This window comes from Chelonia mydas, chromosome 12 (assembly GCF_015237465.2).
Source record: "Chelonia mydas isolate rCheMyd1 chromosome 12, rCheMyd1.pri.v2, whole genome shotgun sequence".
NCBI lineage: Eukaryota > Metazoa > Chordata > Testudines > Cheloniidae > Chelonia > Chelonia mydas.
In genome coordinates this window covers 2,643,079-2,666,577 of record NC_051252.2, presented here as the reverse complement: position 1 = coordinate 2,666,577, position 23,499 = coordinate 2,643,079, and the positions used below count along the sequence as shown (strand labels likewise).

Here is a 23,499-nt window from a genome sequence, read left to right as displayed (position 1 = left end):
TTCAGCCACAGAATATACCAAAACAATTGTTGCGGATCATAAGGTCCTTGCACTGGAGCCCCATGATGTTCCAGCCATTTCCTGATAAGCACAACATGAGATCTGACCTTATCGTGGGTGTTCTCGATGTGTTATTGAAAGGTCAAACTCCAGTCCAGTGTAACGCCAAGATACTTTGGGTTAGCTTCGTGGCTGACATTCTCACCGCTGAACTGCACATCGAGTTTGGTATTAATTATTTTATTGTTGAGATGGAAAGTGGTTACCATGTTTTTTTTCAGGTTAGGCCTAAGTTTTCAGCATTGGAAATAATCAGCCATTATGCTAAGATCTTGGGTTAGGGTGAAGCTGATGGTATGGAAGCTTGTATGCTGAACAGTTGGGCAAAATCATCCGCATACACAAATTTCCTCAACTCCATTGCTGCTATATCCACAGTGTATAGATTAAAAAGTATCAGGGCCAGGATAAAGCCCTGAGGGATGCCTGAGTTAAGAGTTCTTGGACTACTGATCTGGCCATTATGGTGTACCTTAAAGCTGCAGTCCCCAGTCATCACTCCCCAGGAGACAGATCGTTCGCCAGCTGTGAATGACACGGGAGATCTTGAGGAGGAGGCCCTGTCTCCAGACAGTGTTGTATGCAGAGGACAAATTGTTTACAGTATTAGTGCCAATGTAGGATCCAGGCCTGTAAGTTTTGCCTGAGATAGTATTTTGAGTTCTGCTTGCCAGTTTGGTGTTGGATATATATATATATATTTTTACTAATATGTATGAACAAAAGGATTTTACTAAAACCAAAGAGACACTGTAAATGTTGCTTTTGCCTAAACCAGATGGGTTTGTTAGTATAATGGAAATAGATAAAAGCAGTTAAAGTGTTCTCAGGCATGGCGGGAATGTAATATATGAGTGCACACTTGAAGACTGCCTCAACTCCTCATCTCAAGGCAAGGTCAAGCAACGAGTAAAACACTAAAAGACCAGAGAAATGCTTGCCCCTGACCAAAGTACAACCTCATTCCTTAGCCCTCCAATGAGGTACAAAAGGGGTAGGAAGGAAGACTCTATCCAGACGAGCCCCAAAACGAAACATGACCATAAGTTGTAAGAGGTGGGACTATGGGTGTGCATTTCAGTTATAATTATGCCTGCTGAGGAGGGGGGAGTGGGAACACTGGGAAACAGGGCTCTGCAGAATTGAATTATAGTATACATATGCCTGCTGGAAATTAACCCCAATAAAAATCACATTACTTGCACTTTGGACTTCTGGTCTGCTTTCCATATGCGTGACAAGAACCAGGGGAGAGGATGAAGGGAAACACAAATCAACAAACGTGATCCCTGTCTTCAACTAATGTTGGAGGATAACTGAGTAATGTTGGTTATGTGGGAAGTGACTTAAAATGGTTCTTGTTGTGGCCAGTGGAATACTGTGCTGTTACAGGTCACAAAACACAGGTCAGGGCTGTGATCCATTGTACAACTTGCAGACCGAAAAGATCTGGATTGCTTCGGATCATAGAGCAGGTGGAGGTCTTCGAGGGAGACCCATTCTGTGATCGGTTCCCCGGTTGTGTCATTTGAGCAGTATCCCCGGTCTTCGGGACGGCTGTTAAAGTTGCCTATGTAGATGGCTGGATGAGGAAGGGAAGTGTAGTGGTCTATCACTCTCGAGCGGGGATGGAGGCCACTACGCCTTGCTGTATTAGGCAATAACCCTCAGGCTGGGGCCTCGCTGCTGTGACTGAGCTGTACGCAGTCTGTAGCCACCTAGCAGAGGTAAGCCAGCAGGAACAGTCTTGTGCTCTGCCTCCCCCCGGCCCCCCCCCGGCCCCCCCCAGGCGGGGTGAAGCTGTGAGCAGTCTTTAGCCCGTAGCCTCTTGGCTGGGAGAGAAAGCAATTAAGAGTTCAGGCTCTGGACCTTTGGGACGGGGCAGAGAAGGAAGCAGGCTTTAGTCTGAGCTTGTGGGCTAAGGCAGCTAGCATAGGCGCCGACTCCATGGGTGCTCCAGAGCTGGAGCACCCACAGGGAAAAATTAGTGGGGGAGAGAGAGAGAAAGACACACGCTGCCCCTTTAGGTAGATCGGCACTCACCAGTCTGAGGCCTGAGACGCAGCAGCAGCCGCCAGCAAACTCTGTCCCATGTCCCACTCCTGAACACTGTCATGTTCCCCACCTCCGCTCTGCAGAAATGGGGTACAGGGGCGGGGGAGGGGGACACTTTGACATCAGCACCTCCCCTCCCCCCAACTCTGCACAGGAAGCAGGAGGCTCCCGGGAGCAGCTGGCCAGGGGCTCCAAAGCAGAGGGCAGGAGCAGCGCGGCAGTGCGGGGAGGGGCACCTGAAGTGCGCGGCACTTGATAGACTGCTGGGTGGCCGCACAGCCAGCAGTCGGTACCTGGAGCTGGTCCTTGCTGCTGTGTGCCTGGGGCCAGGGGTCTGCACCTAGGGTTGGCACTTGGGGTCTGTGCCCGCTGCTGCATAGCCGGGGTAAGGAGTAAGTGTCCTGGGCTAGCACTCAGTGGAGTCTGCTGCTACGCAACTGGGACTGGAGGTCAGTGTCCAGGGCCAGCACCTGCCAGAACCTGGGGTTGGTGTCCACTGCTGTGTGCCCGGGGCTGGGCATCTGCACCGGAGCTGGCATCGAGGGCTGGGGATTGGCGCCTATGGCCAGCACCTGCAGGAACCCAGGAGCAGTGCCCAGGGTCAGCAGCCAGGGCTGGGGGTTGGCTGCCGCCAGGGTTTGGAGCTGGCTCTTGGGGTCTGCGCCTGCTGCCGCATGGCCAGGACTAGGAGATGGCATACAGAGCCAGCACCCAATGGAGCCCAAGGCCAGCACCGGGGATCTGCACCCAGGGTCGGGGCCTGGGGCCGGCACCTGGGGTCAGCGACTATCGCAGGGGGTTGGAGCACATGGATGGGGGTGAGTGAATGTATGGGGGTCAGTGCCTGGGCCAGCGGCCGCCAGCGGGATTAGGAGTTGGCATCACCCAGCCAGAGCCAGAGATTGGAGCCCACTGCTATGCAGCCAGGGGTTGGATTCTGAAGCCCTAGTCTGCAGCCAGGCTCCCTAGGTCCCCACTGCCCAAACACTCCAGGGCTGAAGTCTGAGCCCCACTAAGTCTCCCCCATCCCCCAGGTAGAGAACTCACGTTGAACTCATGATGAGATTACTGGTTCTGTGGATGAAGGGAAAGCAGTGGATGTATTGTTTCTTGACTTTAGCAAAGCTTTTGACACGGTCTCCCACAGTATTCTTGTCAGCAAGTTAAAGAAGTATGGGCTGGATGAATGCACTATAAGGTGGGTAGAAAGTTGGCTAGATTGTCAGGCTCAATGGGTAGTGATCAATGGCTCCATGTCTAGTTGGCAGCCGGTATCAAGTGGAATGCCCCAGGGGTCGGTCCTGGGGCCGGTTTTGTTCAATATCTTCATAAACGATCTGGAGGATGGTGTGGATTGCACTCTCAGGAAATTTGCGGATGATACTAAACTGGGAGGAGAGGTAGATACGCTGGAGGGTAGGGATAGGATACAGAGGGACCTAGACAAATTGGAGGATTGGGCCAAAAGAAATCTGATGAGGTTCAGCAAGGATAAGTGCAGGGTCCTGCACTTAGGATGGAAGAATCCAATGCACCGCTACAGACTAGGGACCGAATGGCTAGGAAGCAGTTCTGCAGAAAAGGACCTAGGGGTGACAGTGGATGAGAAGCTGGATATGAGTCAACAGTGTGCCCTTGTTGCGAAGAAGGCCAATGGCATTTTGGGATGTATAAGTAGGGGCATAGCCAGCAGATCGAGGGACGTGATCGTTCCCCTCTATTCGACATTGGTGAGGCGTCATCTGGAGTACTGTGTCCAGTTTTGGGCCCCGCACTACAAGAAGGATGTGGAAAAATTGGAGAGAGTCCAGCGAAGGGCAACAAAAATGATTAGGGGACTGGAACGCATGACTTATGAGGAGAGGCTGAGGGAACTGGGATTGTTTAGTCTGCTGCTTTCAACTACCTGAGAGGTGGTTCTAAAGAGGATGGTTCTAGACTATTCTCAGTTGTAGAAGATGACAGGACAAGGAGTAATGGTCTCAAGTTGCAGTGGGGGAGGTTTAGGTTGGATATTAGGAAAAACTTTTTCACTAGGAGGGTGGTGAAACACTGGAATGCGTTACCTAGGGAGGTGGTAGAATCTCCTTCCTTAGAAGTTTTTAAGGTCAGGCTCGACAAAGCCCTGGCTGGGATGATTTAATTGGGGATTGGTCCTGCTTTGAGCAGGGGGTTGGACCAGATGACCTCCTGAGGTCCCTTCCAACCCTGATATTCTATGATTCCTTCAGCATTGTGCCCCACCTGTTTCCGGAGAGGTGCAGAGTGGCGCATCCAGGAGCATGAGGGAGGTAGGGAGGGGAATGGGCCGATGCTTTGCTGCCCCCGCCCCCACATCACCGCCTGGGAATCTGTCGTGGCCGCAGAGAAACCCTCCAGTGGCCACATTTGAGAAACGGTGTGCTAGGCACTGTACACATACTTAGTAAAAAGCCACCCCTCATCTGAAGAGTTACAATCAAAACAGAGAAGATAGATATACAGAGAAGTGAAGCTACTTGCCTAAGATCACACAGAAGGTCAGTAACTGAGCCAGGAGTAGAACTTAGGAACTTAGGTCACCTGAGTCCCAGTCTAATACTCTATCCACTAGACCACATTGCCTTCTTTTTTCTCTGAAGCCTGAGTGCATTACCTTTGACAGGCATCCCAGGTCTCCAGGTCTGGGGAACGGGAGTCCCATTGTTAAACCTAAACTTTTCTTGATTTAAATCAATTCATCAGGTTGGTTTCTATAGTTCAAAAATAATAAAAAAGACGGTAGGCTACACACCCCAGCTGGGAATGTATTTCAACGGCCAAATGGTCAGCTGAGATGAAGATGTCAGATTAAACTTTAGCCTTTAGTTCATTAATTGTGCATTGGTCTTAAAAACCATACTGGTTCTGGATAATCTATCCTTTTAAACTGATCACCTGTGACCCTGGATATTGAAAAATCTTCAACTATCTTATTTTTTCTCCTTTACATGACTTTCCTACTTTTGATGTATTATGTGTCTTTATATACTTAGCTATTTGATTTGTTTTTCAAATTCTGGTTTTGATCTACTATCTCCAATTTACCTGCCTAAGTTTAAAAGGCTCTCTACAGTCAACAATAATCACAGTCAGAGCTTCAGCGTGTACCAATCAGCCTCACTCCATTGATTTCAACAGAACTAGACACCAAGGATCTGGCCCCTATTTCCACACTGGAAAGGGACCAATACTGAATTTCTAAGTTATGACATAAAAGGGTATTTTGACGTTTATATTTAGCTTGATTCCTCCAGTCATCAGTTTCCCTTCTTTAAAGAGTGGCCAAATGTATCTATCTGATCAAGATGCCAAACCCAGATACCACTGCTATAAATTTAGGATTGTAACTAATAAGAGGAAGTGGCGTTGGCAACATTCAATTAACTTATTTAGGTTTTAAACCAAACCCTCAATATCTGTCCAGTTGCGAGATGCATGGACAACACACAGGTGCAACAATATCTTTCTTATCAAGCCATATTATACCTTTCATCAATAACCTTTTTATTTGCCTTTTTCTCTATTCCCTCCTAAAATGTCTTTGCTTTCTCATTATCAGTGTCCAAACCTGTTCTTCACAATACAGTAGTTTAGGTTAGGCTGAAAACTGGTTTTTCCATTCTTTTGATTTCATTAAAAAATCACCTGCTGACCCTGAGAAACCACTAGCAGAGTTGCATTAACCTACTAGTGACTGAATGTCCTCCAGGCCTCCATTAGGACCTAAAAGGGGCGAATCCCAAACCATAATTTAATCTGAGCACATACATTAATTTTAATAATGGTACTGTTACCAAGACAAGAAATAAGATTGTCCCAGTTAAACAGGTCTCTTTGATGGAATAAGCAGAGCAGCCAACACTCCATCATATCACAGAAGAATCCTGCAAAGAATCTTCAGCTTCTCCCTTTCCACATCTCCATCTCTTCTCTGTCTCCAGCCTCCATTTTTGGGAGCTCTTCTTCAGCATCAAAGGGACTGAACTATATCCCAGAAGGATCCTTGAATACTGTGATGGCCCTAACTGTCCTCTGCATTATTCCCTGATAGAGACAAGAAGCTCTGCAGAGAGACAGCTAAGAGGAAGCTTCTGAAGAGAGAAGATGAGCTGATCATCTTTATCATTTCTTCAGAATCACTGTTTGTTACTGCAGCTGATCAACCTTCCACTTACTCTGTTTCCTGGTTGCCTGTGGTCTTGGTCTGATTCGGTAGACATCTTCTCCCTTGGCTTGACCATTGATGGGACAATCTCAACCTTCATGTAACTCAAGTGACATCAATGGAGTTGCATGATGGAAGAATTTGACTCAATGTGTCTTTCTGTTTGGAAAGGGGATCAGTCGCCTTGAATTTCTTCTTTTCTGGCATGGTTCTCTCCTAGAATGAGCCTGGTGATTTGCAGCTCTCAACCTGACCTGTGCACTGGCCTCAGACGTAGGAGAAAAGATGCTCTGAGACCCACAGAACCATACTTTGCCACTTTCTCCAGCTAAGCTCCCACACAATGTTGGCACTACATTGTAAACAAAGAGGAGAGGAGCGAGGGCAGCACCATGCCCTCCTGCTCTCCAGAACATCAGGGAGAAGGAGGAGGAAGTGTTGGAAGTGCACTGAGTGATGAGAGGGGATTTCTGACACGGCAGCTGTGACAAACATAGGGATTTAGGACTGGAAGGGACCTCCTGGGTCATCGAGTCCAGTCCCCTGCTACAGCAGGCAACCCCGTCAGATCATCCCCTTCATAAACTTATCAAGCTCCATTTTCAAACTAGGTTAGTTGTTTGCCCCCACTACTCCTGTTGGGAGGCTATTCCAGAACCTCACTACTCTGATGGTTAGAAACCTAATTTCCAGTCTAAATTTATTCATGGCCATGAGGCACAGGTGAGGGTATGGTGAGGGTATGGGCAGAGGCTCAGGGAGGGGCCTGCCTGTGCTCGGTGGGTGTAAGGAGCTGGGGTCATGGGCATACTCATCATAACAATGAATCAGAAAACAGTAAAGCATCAATAACTCTTTCTGCACGAGAGTTTGCTAAAACTTTTAGGAGCTTTGTGGTGAAGCTCCTAAAGGCAAGTGCTCATCTTTGAAATTCAGCATCCCTTCCCTACAAGGCAGCGCAGCGCAGTGGTTTTAGTGCCAACAGCAAAGAAGGCTGAGATGAAAACGGGAAGCTGTGCGCTGAGATTTGCTCCGAGGCACCATTTTCATTTCAAAGTTCCTGGCCCTTGATATTTATCTTGCTGAATATCACAGAAGAGAAACTCATTATTCTGCTTTTATCAATGACAAAAAGAGAGGGGGAAGAGACCAGGACACCTCCCTATGTTTATACATTCATATGCCCTTACAAATCACTCCAGTTCCATTCCACCACACCAGTTCCATTCCACCAAATTGAACTCCTCAATTTTTAAAATATATGTATATGTAAAAATACACACACATGTATACTAGAGTTGGGTGATTTTGGGGGACGTGATTAGTAAATTTGCTGGGAAATGCTGTTCTGGGCCACTGAAACTGCACAAATTCAGGTCAGATTTGGCAAATAGTTTCAGTAAAAAAAACTCTGAAAACAAAAACTTCCAAAATGGTATTTCCCAATCACCACTCAAAATATTTTCTTTCCACCCAAACATATTTTTTCCAGCATTTTGGTTTCAGCAAGAAAAAATGAAAAAATTCTGTTTCGATTAGAAGTTAACTGAACTTTTTGCCCCCAATTTGGCCATCAAAATAAAAAAAAATAATTATTCACTGAACTCTAATGGACAAACATTCAGGGCACTTCAAGACACATCCAAGAAATGTATATTATGGCCCCAATTCAACAGTCCATTCTTATTCAGCAAAGACTAAGCACATGCTTAACTTTAGGCATGTGCTTAGTCACTTTATTGAACAGAGATGGACTTAAGCACGTGCTCACATACTTAGCAGAATTCAGGTGTGTACTTGGCTACCGTCCCCTATTCGCCATGCTGCTGGTCTCACTATTGCATACCATCTTATATTTTCATTGTCTGCTCTCCAGGACAGGGAACACATCTCTCATTTATTTGTGAAGCTCCTGGCACAAGTCTGAATGCTCAAAGATAACAGTCAATCACCATCCTCAAGTTACTACTGCTGATATGCAAAAGAGCCAGTGTCAAATTGAACTTTATCCCCATCACCTGTACTGTTAGTAACACCATCACAGTCTCTACTGCAGCCTGAGCAGCAGTGAAATCAACCCCCATACTGTTAACAGAAAAAGAGCCTGTCTCCGGGGAAAGTCTGCCTAGACACATTTATTCGTACATAATTGCCAGCGAATGGTTTATTATCTTGTGCAGTGGTGTATTGGCCTGACCCTCCAACTGGGTTGTCAGCTTTGCTTGGAGGTCAATCTCTCTTAGTGTTTTCACTGCAGAGCTCTTTTTGACATTTCACTGAATATTTTTTGGCACTTAAAAAACCAAAACCCTGCTGCAGCTGCAATGCTGAAAGAGCAGATAAGTATTTAAAAGGAACCTGAACAGCAGAGTGGCCTCTCTTTTTAATTAGCACAAAATACTGTTTGTAGTCAAAGATGTAAATTTTCTGCTTGAAAATCCAGTCTGGTTTTGGAAAATTCGTAATAAAATGCAAAAGATGACAGATTCCCCACAACTATTTGACTGCAAGAGAAATCTTATCAGCTATTCATCTTTACACAGTCAACATGCACTTTCATAGCAGTCAGCCAGATTTTTCTTGCAGTTCAAGATTATTAAAAAAAGTTTTCCAATGCATTCAATTTCATGTTGCAAATCAGGATTGAACTGGTTGATTGCTGACCTAGGAACTGACTGACATACATAGTTAGTGAAGTTTAACATGCATATAATCTATGGTGTATCTATGGGGGGGTGGAGCTGATAAGCACCTTTAAAGAAGTTTTAGTACTCAGTTGGTATTTCTTTACCATACAATAGCTATTGCAGCTGGAGGATGGAGTCTGATTGACTAGAAATGGACTCTGATTGACATGCTTCTCTAATAGAAAGAGAGAGCCTGAGACAGGCCTGGCATAAGTGGCATGGTGTAAGGCCTAAGGCCTGAACTAAAGACAGGCCCTGCTGAGATAAAGCAAAGTTACCAAGACTCAAGCTATGAGCAAAACCCTTTTACAAAGCAGATGCTTGCAGGTTCGCTATCCGATACATGAACTTGGCAAGGCGTTGCGAAAACACAAGCACTTAGTACCAGAACATCCCAATACAAGGTTATGGTGTACACACACTCCCTGTCACTCCCTGAAGATGATGCAAGGGCACACTGACCCCTCTTAAAAATAAGGTCAGGATGAAATGTGATGGATAGAGATGTTTTGATCCAACGAACAGGTACAACTAAAGGGTGGTAACTAACCATATCAGAGGGGCAATACGTAACTTGTTTGTATCAGTGTATAAAATAGGGGTCACAGGGGGGTGTCTTTGTCTGGCCATGCTGGGAATGAAAAATCCCGCAGTTCACTGAACTGGTCCATTGTAATGAGTATAGTTAGTGTACCTATAACCATTGAGCCTGGGCACTAGGACCGTGCTTCATTGACAATAAACCTGGCCAAGTGTTTTCGCTACTGAACCAAGTCTGTGGTCTTCCTGGGCAGTTTGATCAGAGTCTGCTGTACTGGCTACCTGGCTGGAGCCGATACAGCACACGGAGAGAGAACACCCACATTCAGCAACTGACAACAGCTCCTACCCATAGACTCCATAGCGGGAGAAGGACTTAGCTACCATTCTCCTATCTGTATCTTTAACTACAGGGCTGCAACAAGATTTTTTCCTTTTTCATCTGACAGGCTTGGTGCATGCTATTTCCATGGAGCACACACAACAGCATGCCCTAAAACTCTGCAGCCCACCATGACAAGGGTTGGAGTCTCAGACAGACACCTTCTCCATCACACAGCAAGTAACAATAAACAGCTGGTGTGCTCTAAGCTGCAATGTGCACGTTATCTGATTGCTCGGTTCCTCTTTGCTACCCTGCATTAACACAGCCTTCAGCAAGCGAGGTGAAGCACATGAAGACCAAGCAGAGCCCCCTTTACCTCTGAAGGCTGATTCTGTAGCGGGCCTCTCTATTGCCAATGTTGCGAACCAGCAGAGTTTTCTGAGTGCTGTACTTGACGGGGCAGGTGGAGAAGTTCAGTTGGTCAGGGAAGTCCAGTATTGCCCGAGCCCCTATCGCTCGGATAGGCACAATAAACTTTTCTCTTTCCGTGATGCAGGTTACCTGGTGGATGTAATCCTACGGGGAAATAACACAAACCACGTCAGTCTGGTAAACTCAGGCATCATTCCCACAACAGAGCGAGCAACAGAAGGAATCCAACTGGCTTCATGGACAACAGAATCCATACTTACAAGAAGGGAACATTAAGGCATTTCGGGTGCCGTGGCCTTCACTCTTTGTATCATGGTTTAACAATTTTTCTACAATATATTCTTCCCAAACTGGAGACAAGAATTGCTCCCAGTGTTTCAGGTGTGAGCAAAATAGCACTATTCCCTACTACTATGATTTATGATCAATCCTCTTCATAGAGACATTCAAAAACAGTACCAATTTTTCTGCAATGGTAACGTAGTGAAAGTACATATATTGAAAGCAAGCAACTGCAAGCATGTTCTTCACCTAATCCTAATTGCCTTTTTGATACAGTTAATATGGTGAGACAAGTTAATTTCACTCCGATCCTTCTCCTTGACACTTCACAAGGATACCAGATCTTTCTTTGAGCTCAAAACCCCCTAACCATCCTATCCTTTTTCTTCCTCATCCCCTGCCTCAGCTGGGATCTCCCACTCTGATTCCCCCAAACTGGACACGATAACTCTTGTTCTTCCCAACATCCTGTGTTTCTTTATCCTTCCCCAGCTCCACAGGGGCCCTCCCTCCCTTTGCCAACAGTCCCACTGTAGGATATCTTTCATCAGGGCTGGTGGTCTGTGCCAAGACTCAGTGGCTGATGTAACTTCATGTGTTTTGGGGATACACTGCGTATCTGAGATCCTAGACCCGACAGATGGGTCTTGTGATGGGGTGTGCATACCCCGCACTGGAGAGGGAAGGGTTAACCCCACACTATGAGTGGCAGAAATCCCACCCTTTAGGCCATGCTGGGCATGCTCCAACTGCTGCCTCAGTATAAAAGGGAGCAGCCCAGCTCATTCTGGGCTGACTGCCGGAGGGGAAGGACCTTTGGCCGAAGCATCAGCTGAAGAGCCACCACAGCCCCTGCCTGCAAGAGCCAGAGACCCTACGAGCCGGATTGGAGGCCTGAAGCCTGAGGAGCACCAGAGAACCATCCACATTGAGGAGCTTGGAGACGTGATGCCCTACAGACAGCAGCTTCTGGAACTACGGCAGGAAGTGACCCAGGGAGGGTGAGCGAGTCATAGAATCATAGAATCAGAGAATATCAGGGTTGGAAGGAACCCTCAGGAGGTCATCTAGTCGAACCTCCTGCTCAAAGCAGGACCAATCCCCAATTAAATCATCCCAGCCAGGGCTTTGTCAAGACTGACCTTAAAAACTTCTAAGGAAAGAGATTCCACCACCTCCCTAGGTAACGCATTCCAGTGTTTCACCACCCTCCTACTGAAAAAGCTTTTCCTGATATCCAACCTAAACCTCCCCCACTGCAACTTGAGACCATTACTCCTTGTTCTGTCATCTGCTACCACTGAGAACAGTCTAGAGCCATCCTCTTTGGAACATCATTTCAGGTAGTTGAAAGCAGCTATCAAATCCCCCCTCATTCTTCTCTTCTGCAGACTAAACACCCCCAGTTTCCTCAGCCTCTCCTCATAACTCATGTGTTCCAGTCCCCTAATCATTTTTGTTGCCCTCCGCTGGACTCTTTCCAATTTTTCTACATCCTTCTTGTAGTGTGGGGCTCAAAACTGGACACAGTACTCCAGATGAGGCCTCACCAATGTTGAATAGAGGGGAACGATCACGTCCCTCGATCTGCTCGCTATGCCCCTACTTATACATCCCAAAATGCCATTGGCCTTCTTGGCAACAAGGGCACACTGTTCACTCATATCCAGCTTCTCGTCCACTGTAACCCCTAGGTCCTTTTCTGCAGAACTGCTGCCGAGCCATTCGGTCCCTAGTCTGTAGCGGTGCATGGGATTCTTCCATCCTAAGTGCAGGACTCTGCACTTGTCCTTCTTGAACCTCATCAGATTTCTTTTGGCCTAATCTTCTAATTTGTCTAGGTCCCTCTGTATCCTATCCCTACCCTCCAGCGTATCTACCACTCCTCCCAGTTTAGTGTCATCTGCAAATTTCCTGAGGGTGCAATCCACACCCTCCTCCAGATCATTTATGAAGATATTGAACAAAACCGGCCCCAGGACCGACCCTTGGGGCACTCCACTTGATACCGGCTGCCAACTAGACATGGAGCCATTGATCACTACCCGTTGAGCCCGACAATCTAGCCAGCTTTCTATCCACCTTATAGTCCATTCATCCAGCCCATACTACTTTAACTTACTGGCAAGAATACTGTGGGAGACTGTGTCAAAAGCTTTGCTAAAGTCAAGGAACAACACGTCCACTGTTTTCCCTTCAACCACAGAACCAGTTATCTCGTCATAGAAGGCAATTAGATTAGTCAGGCATGACTTGCCCTTGGTGAATCCATGCTGACTGTTCCTGATCACTTTCCTCTCCTCTAAGTGCTTCAGAATTGATTCCTTGAGGACCTGCTCCATGATTTTTCCAGGGACTGAGGTGAGGCTGACTGACCTGTAGTTCCCAGGATCCTCCTCCTTCCCTTCTGTAAAGATGGGCACTACATTAGCCTTTTTCCAGTCGTCAGGGACTTCCCCCGATTACCATGAGTTTTCAAAGATAATGGCCAATGGCTCTGCAATCACATCCGCCAACTCCTTTAGCACTCTCAGAAGCAGCGCATCCGGCCCCATGGACTTGTGCACGTCCAGCTTTTCTAAATAGTCCCGAACCACTTCTTTCTCCAGAGCGGGCTGGTCACCACCTCCCCATGCTGTGTTGCCCAGTGCAGTAGTCTGGGACCTGACCTTGTTTGAGAAGACAGAGGCAAAAAAAGCATTGAGTGCATTAGCTTTTTCCACATCCTCTGTCACTAGGTTGCCTCCCTCATTTAGTAAGGGGCCCACACTTTTCTTGACTTTCTTCTTGTTGCTAACATACCTGAAGAAACCCTTCATGTTACTCTTAACATCTCTTGCTAGCTGCAACTCCAGGTGTGACTTGGCCTTCCTGATTTCACTACTGCATGCCCGAGCAATATTTTTATACTCCTCCCTGGTCATTTGTCCAATCTTCCACTTCCTTTAAGCTTCTTTTTTGTATTTAAGATCAGCAAGGATTTCACTGTTAAGCCAAGCTGGTTGCCTGTCATATTTACTATTCTTTCTACACATCAGGATGGTTTGTCCCTGTAACCTCAATAAGGATTCTTTAAAATACAGCCAGCTCTCCTGGACTCCTTTCCCCCTCATGTTATTCTCCCAGGGGATCTTGCCCATCAGTTCCCCGAGGGAGTCAAAGTCTGCTTTTCTGAAGTCCAGGGTCCGTATTCTGCTGCTCTCCTTTCTTCCTTGTGTCAGGATCCTGAACTCTAATTCTTCCCAGTTTGTGAGCAGCAGGTCAAGAAGAGCTCTGTCCCTAGTTGGTTCCTCCAGCACTTGCACCAGGAAATTGTCCCCTACATTTTCCAAAAACTTCCTGGATTATCTGTGCACCGCTGTATTGCTCTCCCAGCAGATATCAGGGTGATTGAAGTCTCCCATGAGAACCAGGGCCTGCGATCTAGTAACTTCTGAGAGTTGCCGGAAGAAAGCCTCGTCCACCTCATTCCCCTGGTCCGGTGGTCTGTAGTAGACTCCCACCACGACATCACCCTTGTTGCTCACACTTCTAAACTTAATCCAGAGACTCTCAGGTTTTTCTGCAGTTTTATACTTGAGCTCTGAGCAGTCATACTGCTCTCTTCCATACAGTGCAACTCCCCCACCTTTTCTGCCCTGCCTGTCCTTCCTGAACAGCTTATATCCATCCATGACAGTACTCCAGTCATCTGAGTTATCCCACCAAGTCTCTGTTATTCCAATCACATCATAATTCCTTGACTTTGCCAGGACTTCCAGTTCATAGAATCATAGACTCACAGAATATCAGAGTTGGAAGGGACCTCTGGAGGTCATCTAGTCCAACCCCCTGCCCAGAGCAGGACCAATCCCCAACTAAATCATCCCAGCCAGGGCTTTGTCAAGACTGACCTTAAAAACTTCTAGGGAAGGGGATTCCACCACCTCCCCAGGTAACGCATTCCAGTGTTTCACCACCCTCCTACTGAAAAAGTTTTTCCTAATATCCAACCTAAATCTCCCCCACTGCAACTTGAGACCATTACTCCTTGTCCTGTCATGTGCTATCACTGAGAATAGTTTAGATCCATCCTCTTTGGATCCACCTTTCAGGTAGTTAAAAGCAGCTATCAAATCCCCCCTCATTCTTCTCTTCTGTAGACTAAACAATCCCAGTTCCCTCAGCCTCTCCTCGTAAGTCATGTGTTCCAGACCCCTAATCATTTTTGTTGCCCTTCGCTGGACTCTCTCCAATTTTCCACATCCTTCTTGTAGTGTGGGGCCCAAAACTGGACACAGTACTCCAGACGAGGCTTCACCAATGTCGAATAGAGGGGAACGATCACGTCCCTCGATCTGCTGGCAATGCCCCTACTTATACTCTCCCTGCTTGTTTCCCAGGCTTCTTGCATGTGTGTATAGGCACTTGAGATAACCCGCTGATCGCCTCTCTTTCTCAGTACAAGGCAGGAGCCCTCCCCTCTCACTCGCTCCTGCTCGTGCTTCCTCCCAGTATCCCACTTCCCCACTTACCTCAGGGCTTTGGTCTCCTTCCCCCCGTGAACCTAGTTTAAGCCCTCCTTACTAGCTTAGCCAACCTGCTTGCGAAGATGCTCTTCCCTCTCTTCGTTAAGTGGAGCCCGTCTCTGCCTAATACTCCTCCTTCTTGGAACACCATCCTATGGTCAAAGAATCCAAAGCCTTCTCTCCGACACCACCTGCGTAGCCATTCGTTGACTTCCACTATTCGACGGTCTCTACCCAAGCCTTTTCCTTCCACAGGGAGGATGGACGAGAACACCACTTGGGCCTCAAACTCCTTTATCCTTCTTCCCAGAGCCAAGTAGCCTGCAGTGATCCGCTCAAGGTCATTCTTGGCAGTATCATTGGTGCCCACGTGGAGAAGCAGGAAGGGGTAGCGATCCGAGGGCTTGATGAGTCTCGGCAGTCTCTTCGTCACATCATGAATCTTAGCTCCTGGCAAGCAGCAGACTTCTCGGTTTTCCCGGTCGGGGTGGCAGATAGAGTGGTATCTCCCACCCGAGTGAGGTCAGCGTGTTTTGGTGGGATTCCCCGCTCACCCAGTGACGGACCACTCCGTCACTGGTAGGGCTCTGGGTCGGGGCCCAGTGGAGTCGGGCGGGCCCAGTCCCTCCTACCCAGGCCGTCACACCCCGCCATATTGACTCTGCCCTGTGTCCGAGGGCCGCCATATTCACTCTGGCCATTAGGCTGTAACCCGGGCCTCTGGGCCATACCGTGGTCACCCCAAGGGCCGCCAGGGAGAGTAACCATGGTTATATCACCACCCTGTCCTGTCCCAAAGGGGGACGGTATGTGCATACACTGCAACAGGTCTGCTGAGACTCAGACATCCAGAGATGCCAGCAACGTTAAAGTTCCTTATTGAGGGTTTGAGACCCAGAAGATAATTGGGTTTTGAGGAGAAACAGATAATGGTAGAAAGTCCAGGTTAGTGTTGGGGATATCAGGTGATTATCTTTGAAGGAAAGAAGGAGCAGGGGAATTGGAATACTAAAGAGCAGCAGTGCTAAGGAAGGTTATCAGTTTGTTGGAGGAAAAGAATTCAGGTTTCATGTGAGTCCCATTTTCTCTAATCCATGCATCCACCCACAATCACAGCACTATGGAAGCCTCTGATTAATAGTTTAAAAACAAAATGGTCTGACATTATGCATTTAAAATGTTTACATTACTTTATGTAATACAGTATGACAGAATATTCTAATGACTTCCAATTCCAGTGGTGTGACTTATTTGTCAGTTTGCAAGTGCGTCAACCAATGCACTTTATTTTACTGCACCCAAATATTCAGGAAGACTCAACGGCAAAGCAATTGTGATAAAAATATCCAATACTCCTATTTCGATACACTGTGAAAGGGAATAATTCCATGCACTGGATTATAGGGACCACAAGTGAGAACTCAGAGTTTGCCAGAAATTACCACAGCCTGTTCTGCTCATTACAGCAGCTGACTGGCAAGACCAGTATGAAGAAGTAGTTGTGCTGAGATGGTAAGCCCAGTGACAAGGGTATCCCAGTCATTCCAGCTGGGTTGGATCAGATCCTTAGCAAGGTTGGCAGTTATCACTTTCTTTGTATACACAGATGCATGTTCCTGATAATGTAGCCATGTGTATATTTTATCATCCTGTAAAGATCAAACAGCCAGTCTCCAATGAAACACCAAACATGGTGAGCACAATAATTCTGGTGTTGAGTTGGTGCGGGGGGGATGATCTGAGGTTTTATTAGTTCAAAAGTGGGATGAACTGGACAAGCCAATGAAGAGAACAGTGAGACCCAACCATGCTGCGAATCACAGAGGCTCAGTCTTCTCCCAGACTGCTCTGCCAACACATGCCAATCACAGCAAACCGAACTGTGGAACTCTAAGGCCTTGGCTTTTCAGAACAGAGCTGGACAATCCCACGCCGATGAGTGGTGGTTTGGAGACCTGGATAAACGCAGCTAGGACCAGAATCAAACCAGCAAAATCATCCTACTATAGATCTAACAGATTTTAGCTTAGTCTCCAGAGGTAAAGACTTTGTGTACTGAGGTAAAATCTTGGTCCCACTAAAACCAACGGCACAACCGGAAACTGGCCCTTCCTCCCAACCATCTTTTGTTCTTAACCTGAAGAAGTTTGTGATAGGAAATGAAAAAAAAATGGTTACCCACCTTTCGTAACTGTTGTTCTTCGAGATGTGTTGTTCATGTCCATTCCAATCAGGTGTGTGCGCGCGCACATGCACGATGGCCAGAAGATTTTTCCCTTAGCAGCATCTGTTGGGTCCGCCTGGGCGCCCCCTGGAGTCGCGCCCTTATGGCGCCGAATATAGAGCCCTGCTGAGCCCTTCAGTTCCTTCTTGCCATCCGACAGACGGGTGGGAGGATGGGTATTGGAATGGACTTGAATAACACATCTCGAAGAACAACAGTTACCAGAAGGTGAGTAACCGGTTTTTCCTCTTCGAGTACTTGTTCATGTTGATTCCAATCAGGTGACTCCCAAGCAAAATTAGGAGGTGGGGTCGGAGCTATCCACTGACTGGAGTACTGCTCTACCAAAGGCTGCATCATCTCTGGCCTGTCTACTAATTTCATAGTGTGAGGCGAAAGTGTGTATCGATGACCACATCGTCACCCAGCAGATTTCCTGGGTGGGGACCTGGGCCATGAAAGCTGTTGATGAAGCTTGCGCTCTTGTAGAGTGCGCTGTTATCGGGGGCACTGGGATCCCTGCAAGATTGTAGCACTCGGTAATGCAGGCCACAATCCATGATGAAATGCGCTGTGTCAAAACTGGCTGGCCCTTCATTCTGTCCGCTACTGCGACAAAGAGCTGTACTGGCTTCTGAACAGTTTCATCCTTTCTATGTAAAAGGCCAGCACTCTGCGGACATTGAGAGTGTGGAGTCTCTGCTCACTACCACTCGCAGGAGGCTTGGGGTAGAACACCGGGAGGAAAATGTCCTGGTTGATGTGGAACTGCGATACCAACTTCAGGAGGAAGGCCAGATGGGGTCTGAGCTGAACCTTGTCCTTAAAAAACCACAGTGTAGGGTAGCTCTGACGTTAGAGCCCTAAGCTCAGACACCCTGCGGGCTGAAGTTATTGCCACCAGGAATGCGACCTTGTAGGAGAGGTAGAGCAGGGAGCATGTTGCTAGAGGCTCAAAGGGATGCTCCAGGAGCCTAGAGAGGACCAAGTGAAGGTCCCAAGCAGGAACCAGTTGGCAGACATGGGGGTACAACCTGTCGAGGCCCTTCAGGAAGCAACTGACAGAAGACAAGGAGAGACCTTCCTGCTTCAGGTGGAAAAGATCATCCAAAACCTGGGGCACTGAGGCTAGCACCGGGGGAAAGTCACGCTGAGCTGACCAGATTGAAAATCTCTTCAAATCTCTTGAAAATCTCCACTCAGGTACATGGCCCGAGTGGAGGGTTTCCTACTACCCAAGAGAACCTGTCTGACTTGTTCTGAACAGGAGAGCTCGGACAGGTTTAGCCATGAAGCCTCCAGGCTGTGAGATGCAGCGACTGCAGATTTGGGTGCTGGAGTCGCCTGTGATCCTGCGTGAGATAGTCCTGGAAAAGCAGCAGGGTAATCGGGGTTCCGACTGACATGCCTAGGAAAGACATGTACCAATGCTGGTGGGGCCAAGCTGGTGCTATGAGAATGACCTGAGCCCGGTCTCTGCGAATCTTGAGCAGGACCTTGTGGACGAGCAGTACGGGTGGGAAGGCGTATAGAAGAGGTCCCCCACAATGGAGGAGAAACGCGTCCGCTGTGGAGCCCAGACTGTGATTCTGGAAGGAGCAGAACTGCTGACACTTCCTGTTGCATCACGTGGCAAAGAGGTCGATCTGGGGACAGCCCCACTTCTGGAAGACCGAAGATGCGACGTCCGGGCGAAGGGACCACTCATGGCTGTGAAAGGATCTGCTAAGGCGGTCCGCCAGCTTGTTTTGGACCCCTGGAAGGTACGATGCCTGTAGATCGACTGAGTACTTTATACAAAAGTCCCATAACCTGAGGGCTTCCTGGTACAGGGGAGAGGGGCATGCACCCCCCTGTTTGTTGATATAGAACATCGCGGTCATATTGTCTGCCATGACCGATACACATCGACCTGCTATATACAGGGAGAATGACTGACACACTAGGCATACTGCCCTGAGCTCCCTGACATTGATATGAGGACGGCGATCTGTCTGTGACCAGAGGCCCTGAGTCCTGTGGTCCCCCAGATGAGCCCCCCACCCCAAATCTGATGTGTCTGTTACTAGCATCAGGGATGGTTGTGGAGCAGTGAAGGGGACTCCTGAGCACACCTGCTGAGCGTCCATCCACCACAGGAGCGAGTCGAGGATGGGGGAGGCAGGGTCACGATCCTGTCCAAGCTGTCCCTGGCAGGTCTGTACACTGACACAAGCCACAACTGAAGCGGCCAAAGCCTGAGTCTGGCATGTCAGACCACATACGTACAGGCCACCATGCGATCAAGCAGTCTGAGACAATTTCTCATGGTGGTGTTGGGGAACTGCCTGAGTACCTGGCTCATGGCGTCGAGGGCCTGGAATCTCGCTTGGAGGAGGAATGCTCTGGCTTGGGTTGAGTCCAGAACCGCTCCTATGAACTCTATCCTCTGGACCGGGTACAGAGTCGATTTCGCCTTGTCCAGTAGGAGGCCCAGACTCTCAAAGGTGGCTCCGATGAATGCCACCTGAGCCTCCACCTGAGCTCTGGATCAGCCTTTGATTAGCCAGTCATCGAGGTATGGGAACACCTGTACCTGATGTTTCCGCAGAAAGGAGGCAACGACTGCCATGCACTTGAAGAAGACTCAAGGTGCCGCTGACAGGCCGAAAGGGAAGACCGTAAATTGGTAATGGGAACTGTTGACCACAAACCTGAGGTACTTTCTGTGGTTTTGCGCTATTGCTATATGAAAATACACAAACTTGTTGAGGTCACGCAGGTCCAGGATGGGCCTTAGGCCGCCTTTGGCCTTCGGTATTAGGAAATAGCAGGAATAGAAACCCTTGTCCCTGTGCTCCAGTGGAACCTCCACAGCCCCTAGTGCTAGGAGCAATTGTACCTCCTGAATGAGAAGTTTCTCGTGAGAAGGATCCCTGAAGAGGGACGGGGAAGGGGGAGGAAGTGCGGGAGGGCACACAATTGGATGGAGTATTCCCTCTCTACCGTGCGAAGCACCCAACGGTCCAAAGTTATATGGGACCATGCACGGTAGAAAAGGGATAGTCGGAAGGAAAAGGTAAGGCGGGGTGAATCCAGTCTCTGGTCTGGTGCGCTGTCCTTGACTGCACCTTCAAAATCCTGGTTTAGGTCCAGAGGCAGTTTGGGCTGCCCTTGGTTAGCGGAGGGATGTTGTCTTCTACCGCTCCGGTTCCTCCTCCTAGAGTTGCCCTGGCGGTTCTGCTGTTGGAACCTTGGAGGAGGTTGTGGGCGGAAGTGTCTGCGCTGTGTGGCAGGGGTATGAAAGCCCAAGGATCTGAGGGTGGCTTAGGAGTCTTTTAGTCTATGGAGCCGTTTGTACATCTTCTCTGAAAATAGATTCTCACCCTCAAACGGGAGGGCCTGAATCGTATGTTGGACTTGGTAGGGTAACCCTGAGACTTGCAACCAGGCCCCCCATCACATAGCCACCCCTGTCGCCATGACTCTTGTGGCAGTGTCTGCAGCATCTAAGGCTGCCTGCAGTGAACCGTGAGAGCCTAATTTCCCTTCTTCCACCAAGGCGGTGAACTCTGACTGAGAGTCCAAAGGGACGAGCTCTGTGAACTTAGCCATGGAAGCACAGGTTATAAGAGTACCTGCTCACAATGGCCTGCTGATTAGCAATACGGAGTTGTAGACCACTGGTGGAGTAGATTTCCTACCAACGAGGTCCAATTGTTTAGCATCCCTATTCTTTGGGGAAGGACCTTGGAAACCTTGTCTCTCCTGCTGGTTAGCCGCATCGACGACCAACGAGTCCGGAGGCAGATGGGAGTATAGATGCTCAAAGCCTGGAGGGGACGAAATACCAGCACTCATTGCGTTTGGCAGTGGGTGGCAGAGATGCTGGCTTCTGCCATAGAGTTTTGGTGGTGTCCACCACTGTCTTTATGAGGGGCAATGCTACCCGTGAGGGCCCTGAGGGTGCTAGGATGTCCACCATGGGATCAGTGTCCTCGACCACTTAACAAAGAGAGGGAAGAGTATCTTCGCAAGCAGGCTGGCTAACCTAGTGAGGAGGGCTTTAAACTAGGTTCACCAGGGGAAGGAGACCAAAGCCCTGAGGTAAGTGGGGACACGGGATACCGGGAGGAAGTACGAGCAGGAGAGCGCGAGAGGGGAGGGCTCCTGCCTCATACTGAGAAAGAGGGAAGATCAGCGAGTTATCTTAAGTGCCTGTACACAAATGCAAGAAGCCTGGGAAACAAGCAGGGAGAACTGGAAGTCCTGGCACAGTCAAGGAATTATGATGTGATTGGAATAACGGAGACTTGGTGGGATAACTCACATGACTGGAGTACTGTCATGGATGGATATAAACTGTTCAGGAAGGACAGGCAGGGCAGAAAAGGTGGGGGAGTTGCACTGTATGGAAGAGAGCAGTATGACTGCTCAGAGCTCAAGTATGAAACTGCAGAAAAACCTGAGAGTCTCTGGATTAAGTTAGAAGCATGAGCAACAAGGGTGATGTCGTGGTGGTAGTCTGCTATAGACCACCGGACCAGGGGGATGAGGTGGATGAGGCTTTCTTCCGGCAACTCACAGAAGTTACTAGATCGCAGGCCCTGGTTCTCATGGGAGACTTCAATCACCCTGATATCTGCTGGGAAAGCAATACAGAGGTGCACAGACAATCCAGGAAGTTTTTGGAAAGTGTAGGGGACAATTTCCTGGTGCAAGTGCTGGAGGAACCAACTAGGGGCAGAGCTCTTCTTGACCTGCTGCTCACAAACCGGGAAGAATTAGTAGGGGAAGCTAAAGTGGATGGGAACCTGGGAGGCAGTGACCATGAGATGGTCGTGTTCAGGATCCTGACACAAGGAAGAAAGGAGAGCAGCAGAATACGGACCCTGGACTTCAGAAAAGCGGACTTTGACTCCCTCGGGGAACTGATGGGCAAGATCCCCTGGGAGAATAACATGAGTGGGAAAGGAGTCCAGGAGAGCTGGCTGTATTTTAAAGAATCCTTATTGAGGTTACAGGGACAAACCATCCTGATCTGTAGAAAGAATGGTAAATATGGCAGGCGACCAGCTTGGCTTAACAGTGAAATCCTTGCTGATCTTAAACACAAAAAAGAAGCTTACAAGAAATGGAAGATTGGACAAATGACCAGGGAAGAGTATAAAAATATTGCTCAGGCATGCAGGAGTGAAATCAGGAAGGCCAAATCACACCTGGAGTTGCAGCTAGCAAGAGATATTAAGAGTAACAAGAAGGGTTTCTTCAGGTATATTGGCAACAAGAAGAAAGCCAAGGAAAGTGTGGGCCCCTTACTGAATGAGGGAGGCAACCTAGTGACAGAGGATGTGGAAAAAGCTAATGTACTCAATGCTTTTTTTGCCTCTGTCTTCACAAACAAGGTCAGCTCCCAGACTACTGCCCTGGGCAGCACAGCATGGGGAGGAGGTGACCAGCCCTCTGTGAAGAAAGAAGTGGTTCAGGACTATTTAGAAAAGCTGGATGAGCACAAGTCCATGGGGCCAGATGCGCTGCATCCGAGGGTGCTAAAGGAGTTGGCGGATGTGATTGCAGAGCCAATGGCCATTATCTTTGAAAACTCATGGCAATCGGGGGAGGTCCCGGACGACTGGAAAAAGGCTAATGTAGTGCCCATCTTTACAGAAGAAAAGAAGGACGATCCTGGGAACTACAGGCCAGTCAGCCTCACCTCAGTCCCTGGAAAAATCATGGAGCAGGTCCTCAAGGAATCAATTCTGAAGCACTTAGAGGAGAGGAAAGTGATCAGGAACAGTCGGCATGGATTCACCAAGGGCAAGTCATGCCTGATTAATCTAATTGCCTTCTATGACGAGATAACTGGCTCTGTGGATGAGGGGAAAGCGGTGGACGTGTTGTTCCTTGACTTTAGCAAAGCTTTTGACACGGTCTCCCACAGTATTCTTGCCAGTAAGTTAAAGAAGTATGGGCTGGATGAATGGACTATAAGGTGGATAGAAAGCTGGCTAGATTGTCGGGCTCAACGGGTAGTGATCAATGGCTCCATGTCTAGTTGGCAGCCGGTATCAAGTGGAGTGCCCCAAGGGTCGGTCCTGGGGCCGGTTTTGTTCAATATCTTCATAAATGATCTGGAGCATGGCGTGGATTGCACCCTCAGCAAGTTTGCAGATGACGCTAAACTGGGAGGAGAGGTAGATACGCTGGAGGGTAGGGATAGG

At 48.4% G+C, this 23,499-nt stretch overlaps 1 protein-coding gene across 2 annotated transcripts in view; it reads right to left on the bottom strand.

Moving 5' to 3' along the window:
* The window catches only part of HYDIN (HYDIN axonemal central pair apparatus protein), a 446,380-nt gene that overhangs the window by 337,198 nt on the left and 85,683 nt on the right, over positions 1-23,499 (bottom strand). For both annotated transcript variants that reach the window (XM_043526330.1, XM_043526331.1), the window contains exon 6: positions 10,230-10,429. In XM_043526330.1, the coding sequence (XP_043382265.1) occupies positions 10,230-10,429 (200 nt within the window). The remainder of the gene's footprint in view (positions 1-10,229; positions 10,430-23,499) is intronic.